The 26768-nt window shown below is 39.6% G+C and overlaps 1 protein-coding gene across 31 annotated transcripts in view; it reads right to left on the bottom strand.

Moving 5' to 3' along the window:
• ANK3 (ankyrin 3) overlaps nucleotides 1-26768 on the bottom strand; it is a 709526-nt gene that overhangs the window by 40656 nt on the left and 642102 nt on the right. For 18 of the 31 annotated variants that reach the window (XM_055092833.3, XM_055092837.2, XM_055092830.1 and 15 more), the window contains 9 exons: nucleotides 20113-20324; nucleotides 18633-18840; nucleotides 17126-17222; nucleotides 16570-16798; nucleotides 15457-15582; nucleotides 14580-14702; nucleotides 14114-14140; nucleotides 12504-12585; nucleotides 621-8438 (listed from right to left, as the gene is read on the bottom strand). In XM_055092833.3, the coding sequence (XP_054948808.1) occupies nucleotides 621-8438; nucleotides 12504-12585; nucleotides 14114-14140; nucleotides 14580-14702; nucleotides 15457-15582; nucleotides 16570-16798; nucleotides 17126-17222; nucleotides 18633-18840; nucleotides 20113-20324 (8922 nt within the window). The remainder of the gene's footprint in view (nucleotides 1-620; nucleotides 8439-12503; nucleotides 12586-14113; nucleotides 14141-14579; nucleotides 14703-15456; nucleotides 15583-16569; nucleotides 16799-17125; nucleotides 17223-18632; nucleotides 18841-20112; nucleotides 20325-26768) is intronic. The other 13 variants (XM_057298899.1, XM_057298898.2, XM_034930621.3 and 10 more) reach the window with 5 other exon arrangements.

The raw sequence follows: 26768 nt of genomic DNA on the forward strand, positions 1-26768 counted from the left end.
TTACAATTTCTTAATTAAAATAATCATCAAGAAAGATACGATACTGGAAAATTGCTTTTAGCAGTACGCAGATTTTACAGAGAGACTAATGCTAACACTGTACACTGAAATGTGTCCTAGTCACCTACATGAACACTTCTTTGCACATGGCTCACTTGTTTTTCACCTGCATCAGGCCAAATGTCAGACTACATGGATGCTCAATGTAATGGGATTGAACATGCTGACGAGCTAGCTAGTTTAAACAGTTACAGAAGTGTCGTGTTGGTGAAAACACCATGATGGGATTTCAACATCTGTGCTTTTACTTTGACAGAATCATATCCATTAGCACATTAAAAAAAAAAAAAGAAGGTTGTTCATCTTGAATGACACCAATATCTTCAGCATGCTTCCCTAGCTGTCTACCGTGTAGTTTGATCAAAAGGCAGAAAGAAGAGTATATACGACAGCACATACAGATGACAATGACATAATGAGAAACTACGGTTAAGTCACTCCACAGGCAATCACAACAGTTCATGCACTAGGGTCTACGAGTTGGAAAGTGTTTACAAACTATGCTCGTTCTCCAGGATGTGAGCAGAGTGCTCGAGAGACCTGACTGCCTTCATTCTCACCAGTCCTTCTACTGCTCCTTTTCTCACTGCCGGCCTTTTCACTCTTTGATTTTAAAGGTGCTGCCTCTGTTTTCTTATCTCTAGCAGACTTCGTTGTAACCGAAGGCTGGCCACCCCGGGAAGTCTCGGACAACGACGTGTTTCTTGAGGTACTTTCTTCCTCATCGGACAACTCGGACTGCATCTTTTTGTCTTCTTCAGAGAGGCGCTCCACAAGCTTTAAGGTCTCACCACTAATTCCCTTAAAATATTCAATGGAATGTTTACATACTTCCTTGAGCTGACTTTTCCTAACTTTAACTGTGCAGCTGGTGGTGGTGGTAGTGGTGGTAGTGGTGGTGGTGGTGGCAGTGGTGGTGGTGGTAGTGACACAGGTGGATCTTACCTTTACTGGCAACTTGGATGGAAGCTGTTTGGCCTTGCCTTTCTCTGGCTGCCCTTGCTTTTGTGTGGCACATGCTTTTCTAACTGCAATTATGTTATCCCTGTGTGTGTTTTTCACTGGAATTCTGGACTTTACATCTACACATGAAGAAGTAGTAAGGGCTTTGGTTTTCTCGGATTGACTAACCTGCTTCATTTTACTTGCTTTAGTGTTTGACATATGGTTCGGTGGGAAGGTATCTTTTGGTGAAGTGGCCTTTATGGGAAGTTTGGATTTTTGCCTAATCCCTATCAATTCCTTTGTTTTTTGCTGTTCTCCAAGAACTTTCTGCTTATCTCTTACACAATGTCCTTGTAGTACCCCTGTCTTTTTTCCTGATGAGACTTTCACTGGGTTATCTTTCTCTGTGGTACAAGTGGGTGCAGAATGTTCTGTCAGAACTATATTACTCATAATGTTATCTGTCTGTATAGTGGAAGAATCCAAATTGTTGTTGTTATTAAAGTTATCTTTTTGAAAATCATGTTTTTCATGGGGCCTAACGCCCATCTGGCTATTGGCTGTATTTGAAATCATTGTTATAGTTTCATTTTCTAATCCCTGACAACTGGTCATCACCGCTTCTATCTTATCTGTTATTTCTCCAGGGCCTTCTTTCTTCATGGTCATGGTGGATGCAGAAATTCCCATTTTTATAGGCGTGCGCAACTTGGGGTCAACTTTAGAGGTGTTAGTGGCTGCTGCTGCTTTCTCCAGGGAGCCACTACTGGATGTGCCTTCCTGACACTCTCCGCTGGTCGGGATGCTGGGGTTAGGTTCCACTGTAGGTGTCTCTACATTTCTCTCTAGATTGGTTTCTACAGTGGTGTCCCCTGACTGTGGCTGTGGTGTGGCAGTGACCATACTTTTATCCCCTTCCCCCTGGTCCCCTGACTTCCCTTCAGAAGTATGCTCACCAATCTGGAAAAATTGGAGCCTCTCTTCAACAAAATCCCTCTTGCTCATGTCAATTGCACCACTGCGAGTCATCTCAAACATTTTTCCTTCATGAAATGGGAAGGGGTTAGGCTCACTAGTTGGGGTACTTTCATCAGTTGGCGTTCTGGCTGGCGTTGTATCAGGGGTTGTTGCCGGAGAGCAGTCTTCTACCGCCAGCCCAAATGGCTTAGTTTCATCTTCCCGTGATTTACTGTCAAAAACTTCATCATCCCCTCGGTTATTAGACCAAGGGTCAAAATCTAGACCTTTGGTAGCTACTGTTTTAAAAGGAGTGGCAAATTCTTCATCTACTTTGTAACTGAAGTAAGTATCAGGAAACACTGATCTGTCAGGATGTCTGCCTTCCAGTGTGAAGAACTGGGCCCCTGACTTCTGATCAGTCTTATCAGGAGTCTTTTCAGATGAAGAACTTTTAGAAGGTGGCTTGTCCTCATCTGGTCCCACCTTTCCCTCCTCCTCGATAACTTCAAGTTTACTTTGGCTAAAAGAGCGGTCAGCTGGCTTCAGAATGCCCTCTGTGTTCCAGATATCTTTCTTAATTTCCATGGCTTGAATTGGGAGTTTAGAATCACTCTCTGTCAAGCCATCATCTTCATCTTGCAGGTCATAGCCATCCAGAGAGTCGATCTCTGTGGCATCCGTGTCATGAGAAAACTCTGCTGTGGTGGCAATGGAACACTCTGTGATGGACTGGTCGTTGTTCCCATTCTGGGCAATTTCATTCTGAGGTGAATCAAGGCCAAGGCCAAATTCATTATCTTTTCCAGATCCATTACTTTCCAGTTCTTTCTGGTTGGAAGCCTTTTCAGCAGAAGCTTTGGATTTTTCTTTCTGTTCATCGTCCACTTCCTTTAATTTGAAGGTATATTTTTTAACTGGGACTGGCTGATAAATAGATTCGTCATCGCTTGAATCACTGACGTCTGCCCCGGGAGGAACTGGTGAAGGTGGCTGCACTCTAATGACAGGTTCAGCCAGCTGGTACTTGTCATGCTCATCTTGCAGATTGACTTCAATCATGTCAACCTCTTTTTCTGGGAGATAATGATGCTTCTTATCTGACTCAATCTGGTCCGCATCCAGTGGTGGAGGAGGGGGAAATTCAATATAGGCAACTCTGTTATTTTTGGGTCTTTGGTTAGAGTCTTTGCTCACGTCATTAGGCATTTCACGCTCAACTGCTGTTTCCTCCACTGTAGTCTGCTTAAGGGAGGTTGACTTGGCCTGTTCCTCCTCCTCTGACTCCTCAGAAACCTCGGGAATTGGGCTGGGTTTGCCTGGTATATAAGCTATGAGCGAGTCAGGTGTCTTAGATGTAAATTCATAACTCACTTCCTCTGAACTGGGTGTTTCTGGGGTTAAAGGGCTTTTCCCAGAGCTGTCTAGAAAGGATACTTGCTCTAGAGTATCATCTTCTGGACTACCTTGGGGAGAAGGAGGTTGCTTTTGCTGTCTAGTTGTATAAAAGGTCCCCCTGGTTTCTTGTACTGTCTTACATTCCTGACTTATGATTTTTTTTACACTTCCTTGTTGTATCTCCTTTTCATATTGCTTCCCCACTTGTACAAAACTGACATAAACGGGTAAAGTTTTTATCTCTTTCCCTCCCTCTGTCTGGGCTAGTGGTGCGAGTTTTTCCAATCCATCAATGGGACTGTGGTCGAATACATCACTAGAGGGAGATTCCTTTCCTGGGCTAAACTCTAAAGAATCAGGAGATTTGGTGGGGGAGGTTTCGGTTTCCTCGAGAGGTGGGCATAAACCTACATAACTCTGGTGTTTGGAAACTTTGCTGATTTCTGAATAGGTAACTTTTTCATCTTCTATAGAATTAAAGTGCTGTGTCTCAACTGTCTCTTTACTCATGCTTGACTGGGACAATTTTTTTGATAGTTCATGTTTTGGAAATGCCGACTGTTCACAAAAACCATCGGGAATATTAGAAGACAGCATTCTCCTCTCATCAGCAACTCTGACGGGAATGTGTGACACTGCTGAGCTCTCGCTCCTCCTGGAAGGCTGATCAAGCAATCCACCTGGATGGTCCCCTTCTTTCACAACATATTCCCTATATAAGACTTTTTTGGAGGGAGATTTTACAGTCATTTCTTTAATTTCTGAGAGAGAGCCGTTTGTTAACAATTTGTGTTCTCTCTCAGTCACAGACATAAATTCATTCTTTTGATCAACACTTTTACTCTCAGGGTGACCAATGTGATTCTCTCTTACATCATGAACAAGTACATGTGAAAGTTTTTCTTTCTGAGACTTATTGTTAGTGGCTCCCGAACTCTCCCATGTTCTAAAGACCTTTTTGTCCCATGGTCCCCTAGTTGCTAAATCTGAGGTTATATGACATGCCAAGTCTTTAGCCTGCTGCTCAGAAAAAGAGTCAGGCATTGCTTTACTTGACATTTCAGTTCTCTGTTTTTTCACATTATCAGAGCCAGAATCATTTACAACAATTTCGTTGCTTTGGGCATGCTCATCTTTGGCTTTTAATACCATAAAATCTTTTTGCACAGATACACTTTCATCTGGGAGGTCTATGGCCTTCTGCTGTTTTTCTCTAGCAAAAACTTGGTAGACGGGTAGCTTGCTCTCCTGTATTTTTTTAACTGGGATTCTGGACTGGCCATCTGACTTTCTGTCTTCTTGAGACGTGTCCTTACTTTTTGCGTGTGTGCCTTGTTCAAATTTTAATCTAATGGAACTGAGTTTAGATTGTTTGAGCTGGAATCCAGACTGGGGCCCATCTGGTGCTTTGCTCTGTGAAATACTTCCTTTGGCTTCCACTGTGGACTTGCTGTCCTCAGTCTGTTGGGAGAGAACCATCTTCTCTGGGCTGCTGGGCAGACTGGGTGCCTTCTCCTCGGCCTTGGGGAAGCCTTGTCCATCAGGGCCATGCTGTCTTGCCTTAACCCACTCATCATTGGATGCCAGCAGTTCTGTCAGTAGCACTTTCTCAGGGCTGCTACTGGTAGGGCTTTGAGAAGAATATTCTTTGCCATTTTTAGGGCGTGCCTTTTTCTCTGGGGACTGCAGTTCATCATTTAGCTTTTCAGTTTTGTCACGAAAAAACTGTGACACTTCAGTCAGTTTTTCTTCAGCCTCCTTCACAGTCCTGTCCACCCTATCTTCATATATCAACTTCTCTCTACCTCTGTCTAATCTGTCCTCAGTAAAGCGCATCCACATGGCATGTTTTGGACTACTAACATTGCCAGAATAGTGCAACACTGTCACTTTATCAAAATGCTCATCTTTAGACACTTTACCTACACCATTTTCAGAAACATCTTTATAGATTTTGGAGAGAATTTCTTTTTTGGGGGCAGTGGCTATTTTTTCTCTGGACCGCTTATCAGACCCCTGTAACTCTGAGCTAGGGGGTCCTGCATGGTCTGTAACCGATTCCTCAGTATCGGAATGAGACACATCTAGCTTTTCTGACAGAAGCATTTTCTCAGCAAACCTGTAAGACTCCCCTCTTAGTTCTGACAACTCATCGTCATGGTATTCTATTGAGTGTTGACTCAAAAGCTTCAATGTTTTATAAGAGTCATCAGATATGAGTTGAGCAGAACTAGGGCGGCTATCTTCTTCTTGGGACACAGGAGTGTTTACTCTGGAAGACTCCAGATAAGAAGGCAATGACTCTTCAGCAGTAAGTTCTTCTTCTTCTTGCTGACCCTGTTCCTCTGAACAAGGAAAAGCATCGTGTTTTTCTGGCAGAAAATCTTTTAGGTTAATATCTCCCCGGGATAAGTCTTTCTGATATACATACATTTCTTTTTCTGGATGCTTTTTGGTTTCTCTAATAATGACTTCAGTGGGCTCAGCTTGGTTACCTTTTTCGATGTGGACTTCTATTATACGCTCCAGTTTGGGTTTCATTTGGTTGTCCTTCTCTGCATGCTGGGCTGAGGTTTCAGCAGCAGACTTGTGAACATCTGGAGACACTGCCGACTTATGTTCAAACAGACCTGCCAGTTCTTTGGAAGGATCCCGCCCGGACTGAAAGGCCTTCATGATGTCATGGACTGACATGGTTTCTTCAATTCTTTCAGATGCACCTTCACCGCCTGGTGGAGAATGATAAACCATTCTGGTGGTTGTGGTTATGTGAGTCTCTTCTTTAACACGCATGCCTTTGCTTAAAACCCGATTGTGGTCATCTTCTTCGCTACTGGCTTTCATTTGAAATGCTTTAACTTTTTCTTTAATACTAGAGGTGGTGGGCTTTGGTTCCAATTCCATAAAAGTAGGTGAAGGTTTAGGTGACACAGGCTCCTCTGGTTGGGTCTGGGGAACATCCCCAGCTGAGGGCTCATAGCTCCTGATAACATGAACCACTTCAGTTCTTGTTTCTGTAATGACAGGAGGGATGGGAACTTCATGAAAAAGTGGTTTAGGACCAGTGCTTTCAGCGCTTTGTGGGGCTGAAGGTGTCTTTTCACTTCTTGTTTCAAAGCCACTGTCAGACAAGGGACTTTTATCTTGGTCGTGTTGAGAAAAGTCATCAGGAGACTCTAAAATAGTATCTGTTCCAAAAAAGGAATCAGCCATTTTACACAATTCTTTCTCAGAGGTGGAAGTCCTCATGGAGGCTGGAGGCATTTTGAGTTTGTGTTCCTGCAAAGCAATTGCTGGTTTTAAAACTCTTTTCTGTCTCTCCTCACCATCCTTCTTTGCATCCTCAAACTTGTATTTTAAGTTTGTCAGTGAACTACTCCCAATATCATTTGTTAGGTAATCAATAACTTTGGTCAAGTTATAATCCTTTTCGGAGGCGGCTTTTGCTTTCACTTGCACTCTCTCTGGCAGAGATGGAGACTGGCTCGCAGCAGCTTGTTGTCTGGCTTCCCGGATTTCTTCCGAACTAAATTCTATCCAGTCATCTTCAGGAGAGTGTCCTTTGTCACTCTTTGGTGATTTGGGTGATCCTTTATTATCTACACATACATCCTTTTTAAGGATTTCACTAACTTTCACTAAGTCTTCCTTTACTTTCTCTACAATTTTGAAAGGTTCTTCATCATCGATTCTCCCTTCCTTTGGGAGTTCAGGTTGGAATGGCTTCTCCTCAGGCACATCTGTCTGTAGTATTGCGGTCATCCGCATTAGGTCCTCTTTCATTTCAGCTACATCTTTTAGTATCTCCTGACTGGAAGATAAAGAAGATGGTGTAGACAACTTAAGGGCAGAGGGTGCAAGGAACAAAGATGACTTAACTGGAGATGAAGTTCGACTGAAGTGAGGCTGAGGATGTGTCTCCGTAGTCAATGTTTTAATGGGTGACAGCAAGGCTGCTGCTGATTTTGTAAATGAATTAGAGTCTGGAAGTTTCTTTAATGCTGGTTCTGGCAAAACATTGACTACAGAGTATACTGGCACTGTTATAATTGATGAAGTTACAGATGAGGTAGTTGCAGATATTGACGACCCAAGGGATGTATAGAGTGCACTTGCGGAAGGAGTTCTTAGAGACTGAAAAGCTGATGGTGCTGCAGAAACATATGACCTGAGTGGGGAAAATGGCATTGCAGTCGTGGTAGAAAACACTTTCTCAACTGTGTCAGTGGCTGCACTGACCACAGAGCTCACAGAGTTTGTAGCAGAAGAAATTTTTTCCTGTAACGTGGCAGTGGCTTTGCATCCATTAATTAAAGTTGAGGATGATGGATATTTTAGAGGGGAAATAGATCCATTGACTAATGCTACCTCTGCATGTCCAGGCATCTGCTTCACAGGTGATGAGAGAGAAGATGCCATTGTAACTTTGGCTGATGAAATGACATCAACTGCTGATTTAACTGGAGACACCACGGACTTTAAAGGTGAAGATATTAGCGGTGCTGCTGATGTAATAATTGACTTAAATGGCAAACTTGAGGAATACATATTAATGTTTGATTTGGGGGAGGCAGGGGGTGTCATAGTAATTGATGACCTCTCCAAAAGAGACCCTGCTGTAGTCACTGGAGAGGTTCGAGAGGAAAACGTAGAATTGGATGCCAGCCCTTTTAAGGGCGTAGCTTCCGTGACTGCTGGAGCTCTAGCCAGGGTACCAGAGGAAACTTGGATATTGTATGGAGATTGTGACACCACAGTTTTTATCGGCGAAGACATTGTCCGAAAGGATCTAATTGGAGATGCCACGTCACTAATGGATTTAACTGAAGATGTAGTTGACGCGCCTAATGTGGATTTGATTGGAGAAGGAGTCGAAACAGACCATATTGATTTTAACGGAGAAGCTGATGGCGTATTAGAGGAAGAACTTGATAAGGAAGTGAAGCCTGACTTGGCTGGCCCGGGCACTGTAATCGGAGCTGTTGTCCAGGACTGGTATGGTCTTGTAGAAAAGAATGGCTTGTATGAGTAAGTGGTGGGGAGGGATCTTGTTGCTCCTGTACTCCGTTCAACTGTTTCTTAAATTTTAAAATGAAATCAAACACAAAAATCAACAAAAATGGTTGAGAAACAGAGAGACCAGAGAAAAAAATTGGTCAGTAAACTTTGAAATATTACAAAAGCAAGTACAATTGTTTGCATGATTTAGAATGGAAGAGGCAAAAGGAACAATTAAGAGGAAAAACAAATTTCTACAGACATAACTAATCTGAAGTTAAAAAAAAAACAACTAAATAAAAAACAGAGTAATGTGAAATGAAAGAAAATGCACATTGCAACCAAAGAGGCAAACAATGAAAAATAGAAAACATGAGGAAAGAATTAATGATGACAAAAATAACCATAATGGAAAACTGTTCCCTACTTCCTATTGACTTTCTTATGTGTTGGTTTTGAAATATCAGTAGCCATTCTATTTTGCCTGTATAGGTACATGTTTGTTTCGTGCAACCATACAACTTTCATTTTAGTAATTTCTAACGTCCTCTCTCTCCTTTAGCCTTTCCATGATACAGATTGCACCTACTTAGAACCATTTCAATATATGTAGCTATACATTAAATATCTAAAACTTTTTTCCAAAACCACTCAAGCCTATTTCATGCAGAATCCAAAATAACTTTTAAGTGACAGGCAACTGATGTGCAAACTGTGAAGCCACTGGATTTTAAATCTGTATCTCCCATGCACAGTTCGGTTATGCTTTACACCCATAAAAAGCCAATAAGAGCAAGAAGTTTTCTGAGTCAGAATTTTAAACAAAAAAACAAAGAAAAGGAATGTTTGCATTTATCTTTTCCATGCAGTATATTCCTTTTGATGAGAGGAAAAGAAAACATAATATGAAATGACTTTAAAATGCATGTGTACATATACACACACAAAGAAAAAAACAGAAAATATGGTTCATGGTTACCATAAGCAAGCAAAGCAACTGAAAACATTTTATCATGCACAATATATCATGGCAAACAAGCCAATGAAGTAATACAATTCGTATGCCATATTATGCACAATATATAAACTTTAAAGATACTTTCACAAGGGCATTTAGAAAGAAGAGTACACTTTTTCCATGAGATATGAAGTCTTGGTACCTTTTGAGATTTTAGGAAAATATTTTCTACTGCACGTTATAAAATCACCTGCAACTACATATGTCCATGTATGCAACTCTTCAATATGGATAAAAGCATATAGTTTATCTCAGATACTTTTTCATAACCTAATCTACATTTAATTTTCAAAAGCTATCATGGGGGACATCTAAAAACTACATTCATATTTTTAACACCCCATATTTAAGTACCTACAGTAGGATATGTGGGGTGTGTGTATGTATGTTTATCAATTTCAAAGGTACCAATTCTGGTGCCTTCCCATAATATTCATAGGACTCATGGATATCACAAACACTGAAGCAGTCATGAGGGAGACCTACCACTAGGAAGAATGGATATAGTAATACCAGCATTTCTTCTGGCAATGGAGCAAGAAACACACAAATGAAGTAAGCACACTTGCTGGGGAGCACAAACACATACTTGGTCCTCTCTGCTTCTACAACTCAAACAAACCAAACTGGTCAGAGATTTGCAAGGCCTGCCAACGGCTAATGTTCTACATCAAAGGTGAATACAGTTTTGCTCCAAGAAAGCCCTGGTTCAGAATAGTGAAACTCAAAGAGAAAATGAGAATCTGCTTCAGCTTTTATGTTCTTCTTCATGCTGTGCCCGTGCCATTGCTACAGTCCAGTCCTTGGATTAGCAGCTACTCCCACAAGGGTGAAGATGGTCATTTCTAGAGTACATTTAAATTCAAACATTCCGAACATATCCTTTCCTAGGCTTACATATTATTCTAAAGAAAGTGGAAGAACTAAGGAAAAACTCGCCTATTCTTTACCCCTTCTTGCCATAATTCTCAATATTATATTGCTGAACTCTTTTGGAAATGCCATGCTGCAAATGGAAGGTTTGCGGATTCCTTCAAATTCAATGATTTGAGCTTAGTCTGTGTCTCACAAGCATTTATTTTTGTAACTATCAGACACTGACAAAGCATCTATCCTTTACCACTGAAGGCTGGCTCTATCAGGCAAAGAAATCTTTTGAACCACATCTATGGTTTTATACTTCGCAAGGAACAACGAACCTACCAATCAGTTACACATTTTATGCTTTAATGACATATATTTTGGGATCCCTTTATAAGAGGGAATTTCTGGATGTCAGGCACCGAACTAATCCAGAATCTTTTTCCTGGGGGGAAGGGGTTGGAAAGGCAGCGTGGTGAAGGAAAAGTGGCATTCACTTGGAGTTCCCATAACACCAGTTTTGAGACTTAACTTTTCTTTTAGTCACTTCCTATTCCTATTCATTCCCTTGTTTACCACCCTTATGTACCCTTTCATAAAACTGAAAAGTTCGCTCCTCTTCTACCAAAAGTCCAGGAACACAAGCTGCATACACCTTAGCTGGATCTAACCAGTAACACTATTATAAGTGGGAAACATTCAATTGACTTTGCCTTAGCAACCAGAATCAGATGGAAACTCACCGGCCTGAAGGGGCCTCCGACCTAAAGCAGCTGGTCCATTGAGCCTGTCCAAAGCTTAATGATGTTGCCTACAGGGTCTCAACCAACTACGCACTGAGGATCTCTAGGGCAAAATAGTATTCCAAAGAAAACTTCCCCAGTGTATTTAATTCTACTGGAAACCACCTAGCTACCTAGCTACACACACACACACACACACACACACACACACACCCCTCTTCTGCTCTGTAGCATAATATGAGTTAATTTCAGCCCTTATGTTTCTGGGAGGATTTTGACATTTCTGCTAGAGGAGAACAGAGATCTGAGGAAACATTCTTGAATGTGGTAGGTTTCTTTCATTTCTCTTATATTCTCCATTTTGTATTTAAATATTGAAACGTCTCTAATAGTCAAGGAGCTAGGCTCCAGAAGATGATGCTAAGATCGTCTCAACTAAGTGGTGCAGTAGTGTCCTGCCGCAGATCTTACATGCTATGCTGTTGGCCCACAAAAACAAGACTTCGGAAAAGGTGGGAAAAGCCAAAGATGTGACTCTTACTGGCAAATTTCCAGACCTCCTTGAACTTAAGAAACTGTGTCAGTGGGAAACAGCTAGGAATGATTCACTAATTAAAAAATAATTTTTGTATAATTTCCCCTCATTTAAAATGAGGAGAATGGTTAAAGTGGCACCAATATGTCAGTCAAATACAATGCTGAGCTCAATACTCTTAGTTCCTGCTGGTGGAGGGGGTTATCTTGAGGGCTGTAGAGATCACCAGAGGTGAGGATTACAAGGATGAGGGAAGGAAAGGGAGGAGGAGGCAGACAGAAACAGAGAGAGAGAGGGAGAATATATAAACAGATAGGACTGAATGAATCTGTATCTTAATAAGTGCATGCCAGCTAACAATGAACCAAAACAATCATTGAGAAAAGAAAAGGGTCTAACTGGTTTAGTGAAGACCAGCCTCAGAACTGATATTTTAATAAAGGACAGGAGGAGAGGAAGTGAGAGGGAGGGAGGGAGGAAAGAAGAACTCTGTAAACAAGTGCTACCTCAAGAAGGTAAGGAAATGTGATTCTTGCAAAGTGGGAAGAAAAAGAATCGGGACTAGGATATGACAACCTATCTATACTGAGAAAAATGAGATGACAAAGTAACTTTATCATTTTTCTACCATTCCAAATATTTGAGTAATTTTTTTCATCTGAGCATAGATCTAAAGCAACATTCATATTTATCTCCTAGCATAGTTAATCAAAGTAAAAATCAAGGTTTTAAAAGAAAAGTAATACATGTTTCTAATTTAAAAATAGTCAATGGCTTTAAAAGCTGTTTTGAAGTATGAGCTAGGGGCGTTTTTACCTCACATCTTCAACTAGGCACAAAATATTACTTAGGTTGTATGATAGGGTTTTCCTGCAGGCAATTTTTCTTTTGCCATTGAGTTTCCAAATGATAAAATTTGGTTTGTATAGAAAAAATGTCTCTTCTTATGAAAATCCACATAGATTAGTAAATGTGTTAGGAAACTCACTCATTCCAGGCTCAGTCAAGTAGCTGTAGCGCTTACGTAAAGCTAAGGATGCGAAGCTCTGTCGTCTATCTGTTTTCTCAATCTGAAAAGGAAAAAAAAAAGACAACTCTATTTCCAACTTCCCTGTGACATCTTCAGTTTTAAAACATTTTGTAGGATGGCATGTTGATAACTTGTTTATTTTCCTTCTTAGGAAATGTTAATTTCCCACTGGGATTTTATAGCCCCACCCCCCATGTCTTAACCAAAATCATCATTTGGCAAATTTAAGAGCACCAACACAGCAGACTACAGGGAAGTACAAGTAAAAGACAAGCATTACAGAGACTTCTGATGCTGAGCAGTAAATTTTCCTGGAACTGTTCATATTGAAAGCACATATATCACAAAGTACACTCACTCTATGTGAGTACATTCAAGGGAGAAAGGCACACAAAGTTTATTATTCCAATTACTGCTGGGGATTCTGTATGTTAACAGGCATAAAGTGTAGATGAGGAGATTGAAAACAGATGAATGGTTCTGTTAGAAGTACTTTTTTTTGGTGGGGCAGGCAGAGGAGGGTAGGGACGGAGTCTTGCTCTTGTAGCCCAGGCTGGAGTACAGTGGTGAGATCCCGCCTCACTGCAACCTCTGCCTCCTGGGATCAAGCAATTCTGCCTCAGCCTCCTGAGTAGATGGGATTACAGGCATGCAGCACCACGTCCAGCTATTTTTTGTATTTTTAGTAGAGACAGGGTTTTGCCATGTTGGCTAGGCTGGTGTCGAACTCCTGACCTCAGGTGATCCCCCCACCCCATCCCCGCCTCGGCCTCCCAAAGTGCTAGGATTACAGGCGTGAGCCACCGCACCTGGCCAGAGGTACTATTACTGCATCCTAAGGCTACTTGATTCTATTTATTACTATTGATGTGTGGGATTCAAAAACCTAATTATCATATAACTTAGAGAAACATTAGGAGACAACTTAATTGAACTATATTCTTAAAAAAATGGTCAAGATAAATTTCTTTAGTGAGAGTATCAAAGATTTATCAATAGCTAGTAAGCAAATATTTTGTATCACATACAACATAAGTTTATTTGTACAATAAAATTGCACATATTAAACGTGATCTTGATTTAAATGTTATAACATGCTGGATAGTAGGATATAGTTGATAGTAAAATAGGCACATGAAACTTTCACAAAATGTCTATTTGGCGGGTTCGAAGGTAGTGCGTTATCTCAGTTGACTGTTCTCGTCAGTCATAGATAGAACTTCCTGGTCCTACTCTTTCCCCCTTTCTCACTATTGCACTTGACTTGTCTAAAAAAATTTTTAACGTTTATTTATACATGCCAATCTACCATATTTAAAAATGTTTAAAGACCTTCAGTTTCTGAATCATCAGCTGAATTATAATTTCGTTGAATATATTTAAGTACTCTTAAGTACGTGTGGAAGAAGAGTGAACCATTTAAGAAAAATATATACCCTTTTACCTACTTAAGACCTGAAAAATATAATTTATATGTTTCCCACACTTTAGCCCTCTGCAACTTCTGTCATACAGATTCAATTTCTATTCTACTTCTGATAGAATAAAAGCAGAAGTGTTTATATTACCTCATCATCTTGATCTGACTCTGTCTCCTTTTGGTTCCAAGATGCATTGCAGAGACAAGGAATATTATAATGGACAGCAGGGAAAAGAATATCAGGATATGAAAAGGACTGAGTAGGGAGCACAAATGCAAGCTGATTTAGAAAGCAAAGCAAATTAAAAAAAAAAGCCAACAAAAAATATCAAGAACTGTACATCCATGGCAAATTAACATATGACGTTATTTAAAAGCATAAAAATCTATGCGCTACCAGCAGAAGCAAAAGCGATAAACAGAGAAGACTCCATCATACAAACTATAAGAATTTGACACCACATTAACAAGACTTAGGCAATCTACACGAGGAGACTAATACAACTTCAGTTTCAAGAGCTTTATTCATGTTACAAAGCATTCCTTAATTGCATACCAAAGGCCCACTTCTTCAAGACCAGGGAAAGACAATTTAAAGCAGTATTAAAAGATACCTTTTTATGTGCTGGCAGAGTGATATTTAAGTTGCAAACCGCTGTTTGAGGCAGTCCTTTTGTTGTCTTTGGTTCTTTCAGAAAAGACAGACGACCACAGGGCTCTTGGCTGGTGTCTCTAATCTAGAAGAATTTTGGTAGTTGATGGTTATAGAATGAGACTTATCTGAGGATTTTTAACTGTATAAGAGTTAAGCATGGTTGTTTTATCAAGCCCTATGAGAGGCAGGAAAGGTAAAGGGAAAAGATGATGATTACGATTATGCAGCTACCGGGGTGGTCACATCTGAACTCAGCAAGAGTTAGATGCCCGATTCCTAAACACAGGATTGTTGTGTCTGATGATCTAATCCTGACAATTCATAGTACAGTCTGAGTTATGTGCATTTTCCTTCTAACAGTTTTTTTTTCTGAAAGCTCCAGCTTTTGCAACAGTAACAGCAAATAATAATGACAAAACAATTTTCCTCTCTCCTTCTGTTCTTGGAGAGAGAAGGTGATCCCTCTAGAATGTCCCTGGGCTCCACCAGAAATGAAAATGAAACTTGAATACTGTATTTGCATTTCATCCATTATTTGATTACTGAACATTAACCAGAAATAATACATTGTATTACTCTAAATTGTTTGGTTTTACAAATGTTTGCTTAAACATAAATGTTATTAAACTCTTTGAAAAATAAAGATCCTTTTTACCAATTGTAAAGCTTTACTGGCTTGAAAGTATACTCTGGTAGAACCAGAACAAAATCTGACCTTATGAGTTCAGATTTGATGGGGTATTTCAAATTAAATAAATCATTAAAACCTTTTATTTTTATTCTCTAAGAGTATTTTTTCCCCATAATTCACAGATTCTCTGTTAAAGATGATTTACCTTGATGGAAAATGGCAGTCTATTTTCTTTGAAAGAATAAAAGTTAAAAACAAGTTGCTGTCCTCCTTTGGTAAGTGGGGCCAAATTTCCATAACAATCAACATAAATAGGTTTTCCTTCCAGAACCTTTTAGAGTAAAAGAAATAAACAATTTAATGTTAATCTGAGTTTAAAATATTTTGAGATTTTATGTCACGTAACATTAAAAGACTGACATGTTACTATGTCACACGTGTCTCTATTAGGCAGTTACTTCTGTGGTGCTATTTGCAATAAAAATAACGTTGTGTGCTTACAATTCACCAACTGTAATTGGAATCCATATCATGGACATATACAGAACAGAATTACACATTTATTTTTATTCTGGCAACTTTAAAAATATTTAAGAATGTGCCTGACATCAATCACTTATTCGTATAGATTTTGAAAGCTTTTTTTTTTTTTTTTGCACTGTTAGATACTTACATGCTCACTGGGTTTGAAAAAGGAAAATCATAGTAATGTGTATAAACAGTGATTCTGAAAAGTAGGTAACTCAAGTGGCCACAAGAAAATGGAGACCATAACTTAAATTCATTAGTGCTATGTTTTAACCAGCTAAGACAGCCCCAGAGACACTTAAAATAATTTGAGTATTAGCCGGGCGTGGTGACTCATGTAATGCCAGCGCTTTGGGAGGCCAAGGTGGGTGGATCACGAGGTCAGGAGTTTGAGACCAGCCTGGCTAACATGGTGAAACCCCATCTCTACTGAAAATACAGAAAATTAGCTGGGCATGGTGGCAGGCGCCTGTAATCCGAGCTACTTGGGAGGCTGAGGCAGGAGAATTGTTTGAACCCGGGAGGCGGAGGTTGCAGTAAGCTGAGACCGCGCCACTGCACTCCAGCCTCGGCAACAGAGCAAGGCTCCGTCTCAAAAAAAAAAAAAAAAAAAAAATTAAAATTAAAAAAGATAAAAAAAATTGAGTATTAATCTATATCAAATTTTTTAAACTAAAAGTAAAATCAATAATGCACTTGGTATTTTATAGTGAGTGCTATTAAGGCCACAAAATAAAACCTCATATCTGGAGTATGTAATGAAATGAACTTGTTTTTGTGAACAAGGTACCTCAATATCTTTGCTTCTTGCGACTTCCTCAAAATTCTCTTGTTGCTCTAAAGTTTTGTCCACTTTGTCATCTGTCATGCAGAAACATCGCAAGGAAGATTCTACGGGATCATTCATTTTGGCAAAAACAACAAACTTGGCCATATATGGAACACATATCAATTCTCTGTACAGTTGCGTGGCTAACCCCACAGTTTCTAAAACTTGATGGCAGTCTGCAAGCCAAAATCTGAGCAAAACAAAAAAACAGAAGTATGAAAATGTGGCTATTTAAAAGCCAAATCTTAAAAAGACTCACAATTAAAAAAATCAGAATATGTAAAGGAACTAACCCAAAACGTTATTAACTTGTTCATTTAAACAGCAAAGATGCTTTTTCCATGTATCAAACACAGAAACCCTCTGTTTGTTATTTGAGGATAATTTTGATAAGCAAATACTAAGGATTTTTTTTCTCACAACATTTTTTTTTAGTATTGAACACAACAATTTTTACTTTCCAAAAGGTAATAAAAACTAATTCCTTACTGCTTTTTGGAATCCTTTATTTCCATACCTGGCTGAAACATTGGTTGTAAAGGAGACACAATCTTTTATAAACGTCAAAGGAGTTGTTCCTGTGATGTCTTCCCACTGAGCAGGCGAAGTGCCCCCTGAGAGAACAACAGCAGATATGTTGACTTTATCATGGGAGATGCTCCTTGTAAAATTTTCATCATATCCTGTTCTTCTTTCTGCATAGCCACAAACTGGCAAAACTTCAACACCTTCAGTTTAATAGTGTGTACTAAAGGTAGTTTTCCTCTCTACTCTCCTTTTATACTTTTACCAGGCTTATTGTGATTTCCTTGTAAGATGATATTAAATTATAAAAAAATTCCTTGTTTTTTGTCTGGGTACTAATGAATGGCTTAAACTTGGGGCAGCCACAATTTATAAGTATATTTTATAAATGCAATTTGTAAGTGCAAAGATTGGTTGTTTCAGATGGATAATTAAATCTCTTACTCTTTTTTTTTTTTTTTTTTTTTTTTTTGAGACGGAGTCTCGCTCTTGTTGCCAAGACTGGAGTGCAATGGTGCGATCTCGGCTCACTGCAACCTCCGCCTCCTGGGTTCAAGCGATTCTCCTGCCTCAGCCTCCCCAGTAGCTGGGATTACAGGCGCCTGCGACCACGCCCAGCTAAGTTTTGTATTTTTAGTAGAGACGGGGTTTCATCGTGTTGGCCACGCTGGTCTCGAACTCCTGACCTCAGGTGATCCACCCGCTTTGGCTTCCCAAAGTGCTGGGATTACAGGCGTGAGCCACCACGCCCAGCCTCTTACTCTTTAAAAAGGTAAGAACTACCAAAGTTAAGAAACAGCTCATTCTGTACATGGCATTCTGTACAATTAATTACCGAGGGTAAAAAGGGGCATCAGCCATTAAAATTACTCCTCAGAGAACAAAAGAAGATCAAAAACAAAATCTATCTTTAATAATCTTGGAATTGCAGTTAAAAATCGGACTAGGATAATCAAAGGATGAATTGCGCTCTAGATTCCAGGTGTTTATCACAAAATGTGTTCTTCTGAGCCCTGAATGTTTAAACTCTCAGATTACACTGGCGAGTACAGTAGGTGAGAATAACCATGTACTGAACAATTTCCTATTACTAGTGCTCTGTGGGACATGTATTTTTCCCAAAGTCCACCCAATTTCCTTGTAGTTTAAACTATGTTGCTAAGTCCATTACCTCTGTCTAGGTCACCAAGAAATTACCTAGATTGAATCTAGAAATTACCTAGATGCTCCAGTAGGTTCAATGATACTTCTACTAATGCTAACCTTAATAGCAGGAAAGATGCTGTCACTAAATTTTAAATGAGTCATGAGACCAGGATCTTGACCAGGATCTTCCCAAGAAATGATCCTTGGGAAACCAGAGATGAGGTGATGGACAAGTAAAATGTTTTGTTATTTTATTTTCTCTTATAATGTTGGCATGGATATTTCAAAGGTTTTATGTCTTTGTACACAATCTTTGTGAATCAATAGGAAGTACAGCAGTGACTTAACCAAACCTGTAATGCTACAGAGAAGACGCAGATTGGGTGTAGTGTCCCCTTTGTATCCATTGGATACACCTTCTCCTGAGGGCGGGGGCACCGGAATGGTCATTGTGATTGGTTTATGGAATTTCCGTCTTCTTGGTTCCACAGTGACAATTGGGCTAAAAGTTGCTTTGTTTCCAAGGATCTTTTTCACAATTTCATCTGGAACAGGCTGGGCCTAGAGACAGAGAAAGGACTTTAAATGAAAGTGACTTTTTTTTTTTTTTCCCCAATCAGGAAGTTTACTTTTTAAGTGAGAAGGAAAAAAACAAAAACAGACAACCAAAAAAAAAAAAAAACAAACAAAAAAAAAACCCATGTCTTTTTTAACCTTTCTTACTATTTTAGGAAAGCATGAATAAACGAAACCAAACACTATGACAGGAATTGGTCAGTCTGAGTATTTCCCCAGTAGAACACAAATAGCACTGGCTTGCAGGAAAGAGAGGGGATCCAGTCTCACAGCATAGAAGTTTCTTAGTCTAGTCCAGATTAAAGGACAATACATGCTGAGTCCAATATATTTTAAACCTATGCAGGACATTCAGTAAAACCTCCTAAAGGCAACTCATACCCACATAAAAACTGAGGCTTTCAGAGTTAATAACAAAATGCATTCAAAATTTCAAAAGATTTCAATTCTAGTCTACTAAGCCTCTCTTCTACCACTTGGTTTCTTTTCTGTTTGGTAAAATAACTTGGTATGGGAGGCAGGTGAAGGGAGCTTCATATCCCTGAAATGTAAGGTGGTCTCGTTAGTGCTAACTACTTATTAAAGGTCATCTCAGGACTTAAGTGTGCTTGGCTCAAAACAAACAAACAAAACCCAGTAACTCCATTGGGCAGGAGAGTCCAGCCTCACAAGAAGAACATGAACCTTCAGTTAAACTATTAATTACAATATTAATAACATCTATTAAGTTACTTTAGTTCATTTTCCTTATTCAATAAAGAAAAAAAGAACTAAAGTCTAGCTGAAATAAATACAAGAAAAATCTTTTGATCCAAGATTTCCAGCCAGCTTTCCAAACCAAATCAAGTTCCAACTGGTTTGGATAAAACCCAGTATTTATGATTTACTTCAATCAAATCAAAACACTAAAGTTTGCAGGCTTCACTATAACTGATTTTTATGATGTGGCATATCATAAACCATGGCTTGGTATGTTGTTCCACATACTGAGACCAATAACCTATGATTTAAAAAATTATTTTTCATCAGAAACCAACTGAGACTTTTAAACAGAACAACCCTAAAATATGTACCTTATTTAACAAGCCAGTAAGCTAACTTTATACTTGATGCTTTTTATCTGAAATAGGTAAATGATTCCCCAAACGGCCTAATTAGCAGTATCATTAGGATGTTAGAATAACTCTTTCCAGAGCAAAACATGCACTCACATGCTCTCTGCGCATACTGAGGGAAACAACTTTTTGTGAACATTACCTGGAGGCCCACTCGAATTCTTTTAGTTAGGGCACCCTCTGGGAAAGATGCTTGAACAAGGGGCACTGTGGTGCTGCTCAGAATTCCACCTTCAGGACCAATCTGGTTGCTTTCCTGCTTAATCCGGGAAACCACTGCAAAATACTGGGGGAAATCTTTCGTGATAATCCTGCAGATACGCTTTTTCCCTAACTCTTCTGGGCTATCAAGTTCTGAAAAGACAAATGAAAGAAAATGCCATGAGAATAAGCATATCTACAACATACCTTAAGTCAAAATGATATATCTTTTTTTTGAGATGGAGTTTCACTCTTGTTACCCAGGCTGAAGTGCAATGGCGTGATCTTGGCTCACCACAACCTCAGCCTTCTGGGTTCAAGTGATTCTCCTGCCTCAGCCTCCCAAGTAGCTGGGATTACGGGCATGCACCTCCGTGCCCAGCTAATTTTGTATTCTCAGTAGAGACAGGGTTTCTCCATGTTGGCCAGGATGGTCTCGAACTCCCGACCTCCGGTGATCTACCCGCCTCGACCTCCCAAGGTGCTGGGATTACAGGCATGAGCCACTGGGCCCAGGAGATACATCATTTTAATAGTCAAAATCATTTATACTCCATAGCCTAAACAGTTTTTATGATGAAGAGAAAATGGTAGTGACCATAAAATATTGGGTTTTGCAAAAATATTATAAAACTATTAATATAAGTATTTGTAGAAAATATTTTTACAGAGTGGGAACAAACATTTTCAAGAACTGACATTTTGCCACCTGTGGATAAATTCCCCATTTTCAAGAACAAGAATGGGAATTTACAATAATTTGCCCCCAAGCTGCCAAAAGTAGAAATGAGTTAGGAAAAAGAAAAAAAAGTGAGGCCTCATAAGAAAGTGAATAAGAACTTAAGTATGCCTGAAAGTTCCAGAACTTCATTTAAAAACCTCTTTCAAATATTTTAAAGTTATCCAAATGTTTAGCATCATCATCACCAATTTCTTTGTGCCCACTGATGGCTCTCATGCGTGGAACTCAACCTGTCCACAAATGGATACATCTTCTTCCCTGCTGTCTACCTCCAAAAGTACTTTCCGCCATAGTCCTAACTCTAGGAAGGGTTTACAATCTGCTCATTCCTTCACTCTAATAGTTATGACTCAACTTCCTTAACAAATGGTCAAAGTCCAAGTCCAGCTGATTCTCTTTTGGACGTGGCTCACCCTCCTGTCACCCGGGTGTTCAGGCCCTGTTTTAGTTTGCCTAATTGCTAAGACCACCTCCCAACCAACTCACCTCTCTCACTCCAGTCCATCCAGGTGTGTGTGTGTGTGTGTGTGTGTGTGTGTGTATGTATGTGTGTTTCAAAGCCAAATTTTATGCATAATTCTGGTGGGCTTCATTGGAATAAATGATTAAAAATTTTTATGGCATAATAAGTGTTTGAGATTAGCAAGAGTATTTTGAAAAAGTAGGTTTGTGACGGAGAATTTATCTTATATGATATTAAGATTTACTCAGAAGTACCATAATTAAACAGTTAAACACACACATATAGAAATATAAGAATTATACATAGGAATAGACAAATAGGTTGGGGGACAATAATAGAGAATCAAGAAATAGATTCAAGTTTAAATATGTATACTGAATATATATAAATCCATATATACTTTTATATATGTATTATGTATTTAAGTTATATTTAAATCAAGGTCATATATTTAAATTTCAAATAAGTGAGAGAAAGATGATTTATTTAAAAGATGGTATTTACATAATAGGAAATCTATTTGGAAAAACAAAGCTAAATAACATCTTATTGTATATAAATAAAAAATTACATTTGCTTAGGAGACAACTATTTTTAAAAATTAAAATCTGGCCAGGCGTGGTGGCTCACACCTGTAATCCCAGCACTTTGGGAGGCCAAGGCAGATTACGAGGTCAGGAGTTCAAGACCAGCCGGGCCAACATGGTGAAATCCCATCTCTACTAAAAAGTACAAAATTTAGCTGGGTGTGGTGGCATGCGCCTGTAATCCTAGCTACTTGGGGTGCTGAGACAGGAGAATTACTTGAACCTGGGAGGCGAAGGTTGCAGTGAGCCGAGATCACGCCACTCACTCCATCCTGGGTGACAGAGTGAGACTCCATTTCCAAAAAAAAAATTAAAATCTTACCAAAAAATTCAGGAAAATATGGTTTCGCTTTAGTTAGGGGAAACTTTCCTATACAAAACTGGAAACCCAGAAGCCTAAAAGCATAATATAAAAAGTAATATATTTGACTACATAAAAATGTAAAGATTTCCATGGCAAAAAGAGTAAACTTGAAAAGCAAAAAGTAGACTGGAAAAATAGCCACACCTGACAAGTAAAAGATTAATATGTTCAATACCAAATGCATTAATAATAGGATGGCAGATAAGTCAATAGACGATAGCAAAATATTATAAACAGGCAATTCACAGAAGCTGAAAAATGGTCAATAAAACATATTACAATGTTCAAACTGGATAATTTACATGGAAATGCCAATCAGAATGAGATACTATCTCCCTCCTCTTGGATTAGCTAAAATTAAACACTAATCACATCTTGTTATCAGAGAAAAATTAAGGGAAATAAGTGCTTTCATTATTGCAAGTGGGTATGAATGGCAACAATTTTTTAACAGTGTAACTGGGCATCATCTATTCAAATTGAAAATGCACCTACCCTGGACCCAGCAATACCATTTACTGACATCTTTTTTTTTTTTGAGACAGATCTCGCCGTGTCGCCCACGAGTGCAATGGCACGATCTCGGCTCATTGCAACCTCTGCCTTCCCAGTTCTAGTGATTCTCCTGCTTTGGCCTCCTGAATAGCTGGGATTACAGGCACACGCCACCACGCCCAGCTAATTTTTGTATTTTTAGTAGAGACAGGGTTTCACCACGTTGGCCAGCCTGGTCTCAAACTCCTGACTTCAGGTGATCCCCCCAACCTTGGCCCCCCGAAGTGTTGGGATTACAGGCATAAGCCACAGCACCCAGCAGCATTGCTTATAAAGACTAAAGCTTGAAAGAACTTGCATCTCTATGAATAAGGGAATGGTTACATAAGTAACAGTTTACCCATATCCTAGACATTCCTGCAGTTAGTAAACAGAATGATTCCAATTCATTCATTTACCAAGTTTTTACTGAGGGATCACCATGTAGAGCACTGATCTAGTCACTGGGGATAGGGTAGAGAGGAAATTAAAGTCACTCTCACATGGAAATTTTATTCTAATAGGGGATAAAGAGGGGTAGATACATCACTAAACAAATATGAAGAAAAAATAAATCAAAGTGAGGGACTAGAATGTGACCAGGGAGGGTGGGGGTGGGAGGAGAGTTTCTCATTTGAACAGGATGATTTGAGATGTGACACTAGAGGGTAGACTGGAGGGAGGGAGGGAGGGAGGAAAGGAGGGAGCCAGACAAACAGCGACTGCCCTGTATAACCTGCGGAAATTGCTGTACACCTGAGCAAGATGCACAGCAATGTGCACAGGATCATCTTTTATAGGGGAAAATGTAATCTGCACAATTTTTTTTTTTTTTTTTTTGAGACGGAGTCTCACTCTATCGCTAGTCTGGAGTGCAGTGGCACAATCTCCACTCACTGCAAGCTCTGCCTCCCAGGTTCAAGCGACTCTCCTGCCTCAGCCTCCCGAGTAGCTGGGACTACAGGCATGCGCCACCATGCCCAGCTAATTTTCGTACTTTTAGTAAAGACGGGGTTTCACCATGTTGGCCAGGATGGTCTCGATCTCCTGACCTCGTGATCCGCCCACCTCAGCCTCCCAAAGTGCTGGGATTACAGGCGTGAGCCACCGCGCCCGGCTACGTTTGTATATTTTTATAAGAAATATGTAGAAGAAACATTCTAGGCTGTTAGCAATGGTTACCTCAGAGGAACAGGAAATGGAATTGGGGAGGGAAGATGAGAAGAGGGTAGGGAACAAGGAGTATTACCCTTGGGTTGATATAGCTGTGCTTGTTTTACCTATTAACAAAATAAAGGAAAAATTCCCAAACTTTGGGGGATGGGGGGTTGTTTTGTTGTTCATTACTCCTATAGGCCTCTTTTCAGACCTCAGATACATACTGCACAGGTCCCCCTGTCCCTTCACTATTAACATTTCTGCCTCCTTTATCAGATATGTGAGGCTGAGATTATGGCTTATTTCAAATAGAAACTTGTAGAATGACAAAATGAATGATTAGGTAATTGGATCAATACATCTTTTTCATTTTACGGATCAACCACTAAACTCTGAGATGGGAGGATCAAATTATCAACTAGGAGAGAAACAGGGTTCAACCCAGATTTTAAAAATGAGCCACCAACAGAACTTTTATTACCAAACATTGATTTCCCAAATGGAACAATGACTATAGAACTATTTTCTTCTTTAATTAAAAAAGATAACTATTAGAAAAAAAAGGAACTGCAATTTTACTCCTTTTTGCCTCCTCAAGTATCTTCTTCTCTGTAAACCTAAACACTGAAATCCTAGTGTAGGAAAAGAAAAGAAAACAAATAATTTTGTTTTGTTTTGTTTTGAAACAGAGTCTCACTCTGTCGGCTAGGCTGGAGTGCAGGGGCATGATCTCAGCTCACTGCAACCTCCGCCTCCTGGGCTGAAGCAATTCTTCTGTCTCAGCCTCCCAAGTAGCTGTGATTACAGGCGTGTGCCACCACGCCCAGCTAATTTTTGTATTTTTAGTAGAGATGGGGTTTCACCATGTTGGCCAGGCTGGTCTCGAACTCCTGACCTCAGGCAATCCGGCTGCCTTGGCCTCCCAAAGTGCTGGGATTACAGGTGTGAGCCACTGCACCCAGCCAGAACTTTTAAAAAGAAAGTTTTCCTACAGAAAAATAGGAAAGAATCAAACAGTTTGCTTAGGAGAATATTCTGGGGGAGTTTTCACCTATTCAATGTAACTGAAAGGAGATAAACGTTTTCCATAGAAAGCAAATATATTTCCCTCTCCATGATTTGGCTTAAGAGAGTGAATTCCTCAAGTTCATAACTCATGCTGCAACTGAGAAAGTTCTGATTATCTGTTTAAATCGCTATACAACATATCATCATCAGCTAAGCAGATATTTTTTCACTTCAGCCACAAAGATGTCATGTTCTCCTTCAAAATGGCTCAGGACTCCTTACGGTGCTAGCAATTTAAGAAGACAGATCATGAAATTACATCCTTCAAATGGGGCAGATTTCCTAATTCTGCTTATAACAAGCTGTGTATCCTGTGAGTATGAAATTTACTTGAGATCAGTCTAGACCCACCAGAGGAACTGAGGCATCTTTTGGGGAACTGGCAGTACTGTACACTTCTTAGCTATTTTTGTGTGTGAGAGAGTTCTGGGTATATGTGCACACATTTGTGAGGATTAAAAGTAGAAAGAAACAGCTATAACACCCCTGAAAACGATGACAGCACTGAATTGAGAAGAATTGCCACTTTGCGTGATAGAGGCAGGCTGACCACACTTAAGCTCTACTCTGTCACCTTTGATAAGGCATTAAAGCCACCCCAAATATAAAGTGAACATGTACATTTCAGATGCAGCAGACAAGTTGCAAGTGGAAATGCTCAGATTTCTAACTATATAAACAGAAAAGCTCCGAGGAGAAGCGATCAGTACCCTCCACATTCAAATTCTGACATATTTTATAATTTCCCAGCAGCTCAGGGACCCTCTGTGTTGTGTCCATTTTTTTTCAAAGCTTTTAGCAATTCTTTTGACACCATTAAAACTTGCATGGTTATTGACCTTCAATGTACATTTTAACAGTATTTTGAAGATAAGCCCCAACTCAAAGACACAACTAATGTGGGAATTTCAGGCACTGCTGTAGGCAAGGGGGACATTTAGTGTCTCCATGTACTATTCCTTAAATAGAATCACATGCACTGCCTTCTTCAACAGTCAGATTTCCAGGTGTCTACATGATGAAATGGAGAAACAGTATTCTATTTTTTTTTTTTTTTTTTTTTGACAGGGTCTCACTCACTCTGTTGCTTAGGATAGAGTACACTGGTATAATCTCTGCTCACTACAATTTTCACCTCCCGGATTCAAGCAGTTCTCCTGTCTCAGCCTCCCAAGTAGCTGGGATTACAGCCGTGCGCTACCATGCCCAGCTAATTTTTGTATTTTTAGTAGAGATGGGGTTTCACAATGTTGGCCAAGCTGGTATTGAACTCCTGAGCTCAAGTGATGTGCCCGCCTCAGCCTCCCAAAGTTCTGGGATTACAGGCATGACCCGTGAAAACCACGCCCAGCCCTCTCTGGTTTCTTATAACCAGGTTTCATCCTGTTTGTGTGCTTAAGATATTTATAAGTTTTTTCTCTAAGAATAAAAGCCAAGAAAAATACAAAAATATACAAAAAGTATTACTTAAATATTCTTTTGTAAAGAAAGGCATAATCTCTTCTTCAAGGGCTGCAGTTGATGGCTAGGCTATGAAATTCTAGGATATTGCATAAGTCAAAAAAAAAATAAATGACATAGATAGTAGGTAAGTGTGAAAAGGCAAAAGGAGGAGGTAAAGCCATCAGTAATGTCACTACAGAATTCTTAGGATCTGAAAACTTATTACCTGACCATTAAT

This window comes from Pan paniscus, chromosome 8 (genome assembly GCF_029289425.2).
Source record: "Pan paniscus chromosome 8, NHGRI_mPanPan1-v2.0_pri, whole genome shotgun sequence".
Classification (NCBI taxonomy): Eukaryota; Metazoa; Chordata; class Mammalia; order Primates; family Hominidae; genus Pan; species Pan paniscus.